Source organism: Solanum tuberosum, unplaced genomic scaffold (genome assembly GCF_000226075.1).
Source record: "Solanum tuberosum cultivar DM 1-3 516 R44 unplaced genomic scaffold, SolTub_3.0 scf00296, whole genome shotgun sequence".
Taxonomy (NCBI): Eukaryota; Viridiplantae; Streptophyta; class Magnoliopsida; order Solanales; family Solanaceae; genus Solanum; species Solanum tuberosum.
Window position 1 is genome coordinate 197,202 of NW_006239217.1, and position 12,653 is coordinate 209,854.

The following is a 12,653-nucleotide window of genomic DNA, read 5'->3' on the forward strand; positions in this document are numbered from 1 at the left end:
TCAGCTGAATGCCTCTCAAAGTGAGAGTCTTTCCATTATATAGAGAAAATAAAGATTACACATCCCTAAAGATCCGCCATTCCTATCCCTAAAGATCATCTATTCTATCTATACAAATCTGCCATTGAATCCCTCTAAATCTGCCTTGCTATCCCTCCAAATCAGCTATTCTATCACAATATTTATTCATATGATTCTACAACAAATGTATATGATCATGCTAATTTATATCACTATATAATTACATTAATATATACAATCATTTAGTTGTCTATCATGCTAACAATGCCAACTACCCCGCGAGACAGCTGACCTAATAAATCTAAGATATTTGGTTGCTCTGTATTCAAAACCTCTGAAACGTATAAGCAAACTCACAAGTCTTCAAGTTCTTAAAGGCATCTATTGTGATCAGTGGAAAGATGTTGACCCTGTTGATTTAGTCAATCTTTGAGAATTAAGCATGCATGAGATTACCAAAACTTACTCACTAAACAACATTAGCAGCTTGAGAAACCTTAGCACTCTCAGATTGTTGTGTAAAGGTGATGAATCATTCCCAGCCCTTGAATTTGTTAATTCTTGTCAAAATCTCCACAAATTGTGGTTAGAAGGGAGAATTGAGAAACTGCCACTATCGGACCAATTTCCAAATTCCATCGTAATGATGGTTCTTTCGGACTCAAAACTCACAGAAGATCCAATGCTTATTTTGGGAATGCTGCCAAACCTAAGGAATCTCGAATTTTTAGAGCTTATGAAGGAAAAGAAATTACATGCAGTGATAACAGCTTCAGTCAACTGGAGATCCTTCATCTTGATTGTCTTGAGAACTTGGAAAGATGGCATTTAGCCACAAGTGCCATGCCTCTGATTAAAGGTCTTGGTATCCATCGTTGTCCAAAGCTAAAAGAGATTCCTGAGAGAATGAAAGACGTGGAGAGAACTCCTTTTCGATGAAGCTTTTCAAGGATATATTGATGTCCTATTTCGGCCTCTTCATAATCATAGAGGTAATAAATCTCAATCCCCAATGATTATTTCTTCAATTCCTTTTACTCACTCTGCTGCAAATGACGGTCCTAAACATTATAAGTAAACAGGTAGTTGATATATCTTTTGTATTTTACAGGAGAAGAAGCTGTCAATGGAAAAATGATTTTGTGAAGGTTTAGTTAATTGTTCTACTGTATGTTCTCTTGCTTATCAACATTTAAGATGATGGTTTATATGTTAAGTGATATTTAAAATAGTATATGATACTCTCTTGTCCACAATTTAGTGTTTTTTGTTCCTCCTTCAATAGCAAAGCAGTTCATTTATCTAACTAGCTTTGGTATCTTAAGTTTTTGGTTTTTGGTTTCAGACAGATTCAACAAGCTATAAAAGACACTACTTTTACTGCAAAATTAGAGATGCAACGCTGACGCCAACGCATACCAAAATAATCAAATCCTTAGAAGTCTAGTTTACTCACTCAAATTTAAGGACATGCCTTTTTCGCCTAACGTAATCTAACCTTAAAAGGAAATAATGTACCTTTCCCTTAGCTTTCTTATTTGTTATTGTCTATGAACTTAACAAGAAAGTAATTTTCCATGGAGAGAGAAAAAATCTATAACAATATCAAAGTGTATAAAGAATTTGATTTGGTAAGATATAACAAGAAAATATTTCTATTAAAAGGAAAAATAAAAAAGAAGAGTTAAGATATAATGAATATTTTCAGTTAAATATTTACATTCATCATCAATTCTATAACTTAAATTCAATACAAAATTGTGGATGTAATTATCACCATACCCAAACAAATTTATTAGGTGGACAATTAAATTGGACAACACATCATTATTACTGATAGACTTTTCTCCATATATACTTTCATTACTCTAATTTTTTCAAATGGGAACACTTTGATTTTCTCTTGCCCAGTCAAGTGGGTCACATTTCACTTTCATTGCTTTAATTTTTCTTGTTCATTTTCCACATTCGTGTTTGACATATTTGGCAATCATAAATCTTTTTATTAGGTGGACCATTGTACAACATATAATTATTTACTTTTAGACTTTTCTACATACATATATTTTCCCGCATGTTGTGTAATGGTTATTAAAGAAGCTTTAATACATATTTCATCCTTAACTTGGCTTCAGCGGACAACTATGCTCTCCAACTTTGAGTGTGCACAAGTAGACACTTAAACTTATATGAAATTGAACAAGTAGACACATGTGTCCTACGTGGCATAATACATGTAGGATGCCACGTAGTACACAAATTTGTCATGTAGGACGAATATGTCTATTTGTTCAATTTTATACAATTTTAAGTGTCTACTTGTGCACACCCAAAGTTAAATGTCATAGTTGTCAGTTGAAGCCAAGTTAAGGGTCATGTTTATGTATTATGTCTTTTGTTTTTACTCAACTTTAATCACTATTAATGTCAACTGTTTCTGAGTGTATATCACTATCTCTCATTTTTTGACTTGTATTCCAATATACAGACCCAACTTTTCCAGATAAAAATCAATACTCCTGAGTCCTGAAGATGGCTGATGCCTTTGTGACATTTGCAGTTAAAAAATTGGGTGATTTCCTCATTCAGGAAGTTTCCCTGCTTACAAATCTGAGAGATGAAGTTAGATGGCTGAGAAATGAGCTACTCTTCATGCAGTCTTTCCTCAGAGATGCAGAACTAAAGCAAAGTAGAGATCAAAGAGTTCAGCAATGGGTGTTTGAGATCAACTCTATTGCAAATGACGCTGTCGCTATCCTAGAGACTTACAGCTTCAAGGCTGGTAAAGGTGGCGATGGATTTGCTAGTTGTCTCAAGGCTTGCGCTTGCATCTGTAAGGAGGAGACCAAATTCTACAAAGTCTCCAAGGAGATCCAATCACTCAAGCAACGAATTATGGATATCTCTCGCAAGCGAGAGACTTATGGTATTACAAATATCAATAATAATGCAGGAGATGGACCAAGTAATCGGCCAAACAATCAGTCTGCCATTGTTACAACATTGAGGAGAACTACCTCCTATGTGGATGGTCAGGATCACATTTTTGTTGGATATCAGGATGTTGTAGAAAGATTGCTATCTGAACTTCTCAAAGCAGAGCCTTGTCGAAGCGTCATCTCCATTTATGGCATGGGTGGTTTAGGCAAGACCACTCTTGCAAGAAATCTGTACATCAGTCCTGATATAGTCAATAGCTTCCATACACGAGCTTGGATATGTGTTTCTCAAGAGTACAACACCGTGGATCTCCTCAGGTATATCATAAAATCCATCCAAGGTTGCACCAAGGAAACTCTAGATTTGTTGGAAAGGATGACAGAAAGAGATCTAGAAATTTACCTTCGTGATCTTTTAAAAAAACGCAAATACCTTGTGGTGGTTGATGATCTATGGCAGAGAGAAGCATGGGAGAGTTTGAAAAGAGCATTCCCGGATAGCAAGAATGGCAGCAGAGTTATTATCACCACGCGCAAAGAGGATGTTGCTGAAAGAGCAGACAGCAGAGGTTTTGTCCATAAACTTCGTTTCCTAAGCCAAGAAGAAAGTTGGGATCTCTTTTGTAGGAAACTACTTGATGTTCAAGCAATGACCTCCACAATGGAGAGGCTAGCTAAGGATATGGTGGACAAGTGTGGAGGCTTACCTCTTGCAATTGTTGTATTGAGTGGACTACTTTCGCATAAAAGGGGGCTAGGCGAATGGCAAAAGGTGAAAGACCGCCTTTGGAAGAACATTGAAGATGACTCTATTGAAATCTTCTACGTACTATCATTAAGCTACAATGATTTGTCAACTGCGCTCAAGCAGTGTTTTCTGTACTTTGGTATTTTTCCAGAAGATCAAGTGCTCGAGGCTGAAACCATAATACGATTGTGGATGGCCGAGGGTTTCATACCAAGAGGAGAAGAAAGAATGGAGGATGTCGCTGAAGGCTTCTTGAATGAGCTAATAAGACGAAGCTTGGTTCAAGTGGCTCGAACATTTTGGGAAAAAGTTACTGAATGTAAGGTTCATGATTTACTTCGTGATCTTGCCATACAAAAGGCATTGGAGGTAAACTTCTTTGACATTTATGATCCAAGAAACCACTCCATATCCTCCTTATGTATCAGACATGCCATTCATGATAAAGGAGAAAAGTACCTCTCACTTGATCTTTCTAACTTAAAGTTGAGGTCAATTATGTTCTTCGATCCAGATTTTCGGAACATGAATCTTATAAACTTCAGTAGTGTGTTCCAACATATATATGTGTTGTACTTGGATACTCTTGGTGGCACTGTACCTTATGCCATAGGAAGTTTGTACCGCCTCAAGTTCTTAAGCTTGAGAGGTATTGGTAATCTTCCCTCCTCCATTGGCAACCTCAAGAATTTACAGACACTTTGTGTCAAAAGTGAATTTAGACATTTGTGCCAACTACCCCCTGAGACAGCTGACCTAATAAATCTAAGGCATTTAGTTGCTCCGTATTCTGAACCTCTGGTACGTATAAGCAAACTCACTAGTCTTCAAATTCTTAAAGACATCTCTTGTGATCAGTGGAAAGATGTTGACCCTGTTGATTTAGTCAATCTCCTAGAATTAAGCATGATTGATATTACCAAATCTTACTCCCTAAACAACATTAGCAGATTGAAAAACCTTAGCACTCTCAAATTGTTTTGTAGAGGTGGTCAATCATTCCCAGACCTTGAATTTCTTATTATTGTGAAAAGCTCCAGAAATTGTGGTTAGATGGGAGAATAGAGAAACTGCCTCTGTTACCAAATTCCATCACAATGATGGTTCTTTTGGACTCAAAACTCATGGAAGATCCGATGCCTATTTTGGGAATGTTGCCAAACCTAAGAAACTCGAATTTCTTAGAGCTTATCAAGGAAAGAGATATTCTGCAGTGATAATAGCTTCCGTCAACTCGAGTTCCTTAGTCTTGCTTGTCTTGAGAACCTAGACACATGGCATTTAGCCACAAGTGCCATGCTTCTGATTAAAGGTCTTCGTATTGATCACTGTAAAAAGCTGAACAAGATTCCCCAGAGAATGAAGGACGTGAAGCTTTTCAAGCATACATGAAGTCTTATTTCATAAATAGTGTGTTAATAATATTTCGGTTAAACAGGAGAAGAAGCTGTCACTTGAAGACATTTTTGGTCAGTTGGAGTTTGTTCGTCTTTGTTAATCTTCGGGACTTGGAGAGTTGGCATTCAGCTACAAGTGCCATGCTTGTTATTAAAGGTTTGGGTAGACATGAGTGTTTGAAGTTGCATCAGATTCCAAAAAGAATGAAAAGTATGCTGTGTATTTGCATCCAGATACTGATTGTGAGCTTTGGATGGATTTTTGCACAAAGCATTATAGGATTTGCATTGTCGCTACCCTGTTTCGAGGCCTAAGTAGACCGTGTATGGAGGAAGATGTCAAGTGTCTCGGTTTATTTGAGAGCAAAGTAGCAATTGTCTTTACTTTTACGGCTTAATTAGGACCAATTGATCACTTCTTTTGGAATATATTAAAGACTATTTCCATTATGTTTATACATTTAGGACTAAATGAACCAAAGCTCGTTTATTAAGGAGCATTTTTATAATTTTTCTTCACGATTGCATAGCAAAGGAGTTCATTTATCTAACTAGCTTTAGTACCTAATTTTGGGGTTTTCTGATTCTGTACACACAAGCTCAAAAATCCGATGCCTCATTGTTTCTATTTTAGACAGATTCTATAAAACAAACTAACGAAAGACGCCACTTTTAATGCAAAAGTAGAGATGCAATGCGTACCAAAATAATCCAATTACTGCATCATGAATGACAGATGATGCCCTCTTACGTCTACTTAAATGCAGCCACATTCATTCCATGCTAGTAAATAAGATCAACATTGCATCATCAATGACAGAAACAACACCAAATACCATTACTGAGTAACAAAACCGAAAAACAGACGATGACACATCAGATTTTCACAAAAGGCAGTTGACAAAGTACAGATTTTGGTTCATAAATTCAAGTAACATCAAATCACAATGCACGTTATCTCAAGGCAATAAATGTGTCATTTAACTTGACCTCATTTCACATTTATGACCTTCAACTTTGGATGTGGTAAACATTTAAACTTGTATAAAGTTAAATAAGTAGACACATAATACGCATAGGACACCACGTAGGACGCAAACTGTCATGTAGGATGCCACATAGGACATGTGTGTTTATTTGTTCAACTTATACAAGTTTAAACGTCTACTTGTCCACACCCAAAGTTAGAGGAATAAATATGAAATGAGATCAAATTAAAGGGCATATTTGTGCATGGAAAAATCTTTTTGGCCAGAGAATACATCTCAACTATGCTTTTTTCACAGAGAATACATCAATTTCACCACAATAATTCGTTGGGCATATCAATTAGACGCCAAAACCCAATAAAATACGCCTAAAACGAAAACCCACAATTTTCAAAAGTTGTGATATCACAATTCTTACCTCAAATAGTTGTGAAATGGAGGTTTCTAAGAAGAAATCTCATAATCTCAATTTTTCTCCACTTCAATCTTCTCTTCTTCTGGCCCCAAAGTATTTGGAACCAATATGAAATTTGGGTCATTGTTATTTCTAATTTGTTTCGATTGTTAAATATAAAATTTTACTCCCTCTGTCCCAATTTATATGACTTACTTTCCTTTTTAGTCAGTCCCAAAAAGAATGACACATTTCTATTTTAAGTAACAATTTGCCTATAAAATGTCTTTTTTACCCTTAATGAAATGATTTACAACCACACAAATTTCTATCATTCATTTTGGACCACAAGTTTTAAAATTCTTTCCATTTTTCTTAAAGTTTGTGCCAAATCAAAGTACATCATATAAAATGGGACGGAGGGAGTATAATTTTCTTATATGTAAAGATGAATATCTTGGTAAAAAACTATAATTTTTTCTCAAGTGGCCTAAAGAAGTAATTCACCCCAATTCATCCTTGTGAAACAATAAAAAGTTTAATTTATGTCATGACTCATGACTAATTTGGTGGGATTGCCACATTGCTTTAATTTTTTTCTCATTATATCTTTGTTAGTTACTTAATTATAATACATAAACATAAACTTAACTTGGCTTCAGCTAGCAATTATGACTTTTAATTTTAGGTGTGCACAAGTAAACATTTAACTTATCTAAAATTGAACAAATAAGCAATTGGGTGGGTTGGATTAAATTTGGGCGGGTCATAAGGGTTAAGACAATAATTGGGTCAAGACCCAACCCAACCCAACCCAATTTTTACTAAACTAAATTGTTTTATTATTCTTTTAAACTATTTTAGTACTAATAAAATTATTATTTTTCTTTATTATGACTTTATATAACATATCAAATTGAAAAAAAAAGTTTTTAAAAAACATTTTGACAAGAATTGTCATGAGCCAATTCATGTTACATATCAACCCAATTTTTAATGGGTTGAGTGGATTTGGTTAAAATAGGTTCAGCTAATGACTGGGCGGGTCAAAAACCAACCCAAACTTAACCAAATTGAGCGAATTGGGTTAGATTACATTTGAAGAGCATGCGATGTAATATAAGTGATAAGTGATAATCTCTCTTAAATGATGATAATGAATTCTGCCACTTTTCGATATAGTTGTTGAAAACTGTTGTTCGGTTTTTGTTCCCTATAAATGTGTTAAACGACACTAAGACTAATGCGTAAATATGCCTTTTAACTTGATCTCACCTCACATTTATGTCCTTCAACTTAGGGTGTGCACAAATAGAAAATTAATCTTATATAAAGTTGAACAAATAGACAAACGCATTCCACGTGACATCTTGCACGGCAATTTGTGTGTTATGTGTATTTGATCTCTTCACCATTTGCTTCAACTCCATCATCAACATAATCTTTATAGAATAATATCAATTGGTGTAGAAAGAATTTGATTGGTTAGAATAAGAAGATACTTCTATTGAAATGTACCTTTCGCATTGCTTGCATCTTTGTCCTTTTAAGACAATGGGAACTGTAATGTCCTTGTCTAATAATTGATTTATTTTTTTCAAAAAACCACATGGTCATATTTCGTTTTTTCTAAACTTTATTCACATTAGTGGACCCTTTGAACACATTATTTGAGGTCTTACTTTTATGTCTATTGCTTCTGAGGGTATAATATTATCTCTTCTCCATTTTCCAACTTGTATTCCAATATACAACTTCCTCTTTTTTTCAATCGAAAGTAGTTATTCCTAAAAATGGCCGATGCCTTTCTGTCATATGCAGTTCAAAAATTGGGTGATTTCCTAATACAGAAAGTTTCCCTGCTTACAACTCTCATAGATGAAGTTAGATTGCTGAGAAATGAGCTACTCTTCATACAGTCTTTCCTCAAAGATGCAGAACTAAAGCAATGTGGAGATCAAAGAATTCAACAATGGGTGTTTGAGATCAACTCTATTGCTAATGACGCTGTTGCTATACTCGAGACTTATAGCTTCGAGGTTGCTAACGGTAATGATGATGGATTTTCTAGTCGTCTCAAGGCTTGCGCTTGCATCTGTAGGAAGGAGACCAAACTCTACAAAGTTGCCAAGGAGATTGAATCACTCAAGCAACGAATCATGGATATCTCTCGCAAACGAGATACTTATGGTATTAGAGATATCAATAATGCAGGAGAAGGTTCAAGTAATCAGTCTGCCATGGTTAGATCATTGAGGAGAACTACCTCCTATGTGGATGATCAGGATCACATTTTTGTTGGATTTCAGGATGTTGTAGAATCATTGTTAGCTGAACTTCTCAAAGCAGAGCCTCGTCGAAATGTCATCTCCATTTACGGTATGGGCGGTTTAGGCAAGACCATACTTGCGAGAAACCTCTACACAAATCCTATCATAGTCTCTAGCTTCCCAACATGCGCTTGGATATGTGTTTCTCAAGAGTATAACACCATGGATCTCCTTAGGAATATCATAAAATCTATCAAAGGTTGCACCAAGGAAACTCTAGATTTGTTGGAGAGGATGACAGAAAGAGATCTAGAAATTTACCTTCGTGATTTATGAAAAGAACGCAAATACCTTGTTGTCGTTGATGATGTATGGCAGAGAGAAGCATGGGAAAGTTTGAAAAGAGCATTCCTGGATAGCAAGAATGGAAGCAGAGTGATTATTACCACTCGCAAAGAGGATATTGCTGAAAGAGCAGACAACAGAGGTTTTGTCCATAGACTTCGTTTCCTGAGCCAAGAAGAAAGTTGGGACCTCTTTTGTAGGAAACTAGTTGATGTTCGGGCAATGGTTCCAGTGATGGAAAGGTTAGCTAGAGATATGGTGGACAAGTGTGGAGGCTTACCTCTTGCAATTGTTGTATTGAGTGGACTACTTTTGCACAAAAGGGGTCTAGATGAATGGCAAAAGGTGAAAGACCACCTTTGGAAGAACATTAAAGATGACTCTATTGAAATCTCCTACATACTATCATTAAGCTACAACGATTTGTCAACTGCACTAAAGCAGTGTTTTCTGTACTTTGGTATTTTTCCAGAAGATCAAGAGCTCGAGGCTGAAAACATAATACGGTTGTGGATGGCCGAGGGTTTCATACCAAGAGGAGAAGAAAGAATGGAGGATGTCGCTGAAGACTTCTTAAATGAGCTGATAAGACGAAGCTTGGTTCAAGTGGCTGGAACATTTTGGGAAAAAGTTATTCTATGTAGGGTTCACGATGTAGTTCGTGATCTTTCCATACAAAAGGCATCGGAGGTAAACTTCTTTGATATTTATGATCCAAGAAACCACTCCATATCCTTCTTATGTATCAGACATGCCATTCATGATCAGGGAGAAAAGTACCTCTCACTTGATCTTTCTAACTTAAAGTTGAGGTCAGTTATGTTCTTCGATCCAGATTTTCTTAACATGAGTCTTATAAACTTCAGTAGTGTGTTCCAACATATGTATGTGTTATACTTGGATACTTTTGGTGGAACTATACCTGATGCCATAGGAAGTTTATACCACCTCAAGTACTTAAGATTGACAGGTATCCATTGTCTTCCCTCCTCCATTTGCAACCTCAAGAATTTACAGACACTTCGTGTCGTAAACGAAAACGGGCGCTTATGCCAACTACCCAGAGAGACAGCTGACCTGATAGATCTAAGATATTTAGATGCTCCTTATTCAAAACCTCTGAAATGTATAAACAAACTCAGTAGTCTTCAAGTTCTTAAAGGCCTTGCTTGTGATCAGTGGAAAAATGTTGACCCTGTTGATTTAGTTAATCTTCGAGAATTAAGCATGCATGATATTACCAAATCCTACTCCCTAAACAACATTAGCAGCTTGAATAACCTTAGCACTGTCACATTGTGTTGTGAAGATGATGAATCATTCCCAGCCCTTGAATTTCTTACTTCTTGTCAAAAGCTCCAGAAATTGTGGTTAGAAGGGGAAATAGAGAAACTGCCTCTATCAGACGCATTTCCAAATTCCATCACAATGATGGTTCTTGTGAAATCAAAACTCATGAAAGATCCGATGCCTATTTTGGGGATGTTGCCAAACCTCAGGAATCTCGATTTATTAAAAGCTTATGAAGGAAATGAATTAACTTGCAGTGATAACAGTTTCAGTCAACTAGAGTTCCTTCGTCTTGATGATCTTGAGAAGCTAGAAAGATGGCATTTAGGCACAAGTGCCATGCCTCTCATTAAAGGTCTTGCTATCTATCATTGTCCAAAGCTAAAGGAGATTCCCGAGAGAATGAAAGACGTGGAGAGAACTCCTTATCGATGAAGCTTTTCAAGCATATATTATGTCCTATTCCATAATCGAAGAGGTAATTAATCCCAATCCCGAATGACCATTTCTTTAATTTGTTTTACTCAACTTTTCTGCAGATATGTTAGTATTAAGTTTAATTTAATTGTTTTACGATATCAACTTACTAAAAGAAAGTCAACTACAAATTATTGTTTATAAGTAAACTAATTATGGCTGAGATTTTGTCTTGTATGCAGAAGTCATTTTTGTACCTAGAAAAAGGATTTTCATGGGATAAAACTGTTTTGAGCAACTAATATGAATTTAAATACAGTTCTATGGAAAATGACTTTCACCCTTTTTTATGAAACTATTTTGGTAAGCAGATTACAAATATTTCCTCGGAAATGACTTTCATTGTACCAAAAACATAACGAGTTTAAGGAATAATACATAAATATACTCTTTAACTTGGCATCAACTGTCATTTATACTCTCCAACTTTGGGTGTGCACAACTAGATACTTAAACTTGCATAAAATTGAATAAGTAGACACACACGTCCTGTGGCATAATACACGTAGGATGCCACATAGGACACAAAATTGTCATGTAGGACGCCACGTAGGATGAATGTGTCTATCTGTTCAATTTTATATAAGTTTAAGTGCCTACTTGTGCAAACTCAAAGTTGGAAGGCATTAATGTCAGTTGAAGCCAAGTTTAAGGGCATATTTATGTATTATTCCCGAGTTTAATGAGCAATATATCATTTGGTTGACACTTGATACTGTCCTGAGCAGGGGGGAAGAAAGAAGCAGTTGAAGGGATTGGTATGGCTAAAGTTGGATTGTTGATTGGAGCATTAATCAGGTTTCAGGAGTGTGTTTTTAGTGTTTAAATTGTATTTGTTTGGAGCTTTTTGAGTGTGTGGAATTGGTTTGAAGAGAATTGTTTTTGGGATTCTATGCAAAAATGATTTTAATTTTTATGATGTTTTGATTAATTGTTCCACCTGATCAATGTCATAGGCAACTTGGTCTATCTCAAATTTCTAGGCATTAAGTAGTAACATTCGTGATCCCTCGATATGTGCATTGCAAATGAGCTATCAAACTACAAAACAAAGGTACCTTCTCTGTGACATCTTGCAATTTGAAATAACTATGAAGAGGCTTGAAATTGGAAATAGTCATTTTTTTGGAAAGAATTCAAATCTGGAAATTTGGTTTAAGTATGGGGAAAAAATGAGTTTTTGATCAACTTTGAATAGTCATACCTCCTAGCTCAGGATGAATTAGGTGTATTTCCAGTTATGTTTGCAAAACCCTTGGAATGATCTTTCCAATGCCCAGCAGGCCTTGTGAGCCATGCAGAGCGCCCATGCAGAGCGCCCAGCAGGCCATGCAGAGTGCCCAGCAGAGCGCCCAGCAGGCCTTCTGAGCTTTGAGGGCTAGCGCCCCGCGCCTCTCAGAGCGCCAAGGACGCCAAGTCTTCCCTTTCCTTCCCCACTTTTTCATGCATGTTCCTTGGTAATGTACTTATGTTTTATAGTTGTTTTCAACACTCTAAGGCACACTTAAACCTCCTAAACTCATCCATAAACATGAGATCGTTACCCTTGAATTCATAATCCAATTCGAGGAAAGTTAGGATCAAGTCAAGTGAAGTTAGAGTCAAGTTTAGAAGTTAAGAAGCAAGTCTTTAAAGCTCTTTAAAGTTTTTCAAGAGTCTTTATTAAACGTTTTAACTTCGTTTGAAGACTCATGTTTTCAAGTTAAGCAAAGAGTAAAGAGTTGAGTTCATTTCTCAAAAAGTTATTAGGGAACTAGGTATTCCCAAAGAAGTTTATAAATGT

At 36.0% G+C, this 12,653-nt stretch overlaps 1 protein-coding gene and 1 pseudogene across 1 annotated transcript; both read left to right on the forward strand.

Moving 5' to 3' along the window:
* The first annotated feature begins 2,451 nt into the window (after window positions 1-2,451).
* Window positions 2,452-6,146, forward strand: LOC102585325 (disease resistance protein RPP13-like; annotated as a pseudogene).
* Window positions 6,147-8,533: 2,387 nt separating this feature from the next.
* Window positions 8,534-11,756, forward strand: LOC107062996 (disease resistance protein RPH8A-like). The gene is made up of 2 exons (XM_015314339.1): window positions 8,534-10,871; window positions 11,601-11,756. Exon 1 carries the CDS (start codon window positions 9,326-9,328, stop codon window positions 10,826-10,828), a length of 1,503 nt encoding a protein of 500 aa, XP_015169825.1. The 5' UTR covers window positions 8,534-9,325; the 3' UTR covers window positions 10,829-10,871; window positions 11,601-11,756.
* The last annotated feature ends 897 nt before the right edge of the window (window positions 11,757-12,653 follow it).

Coding starts and splice junctions, on each gene's coding strand:
- LOC107062996 (XM_015314339.1), top strand. CDS start 9,326: ATGGTTCCAGTGATGGAAAGGTTAGCTAGAGATATGGTGGACAAGTGT.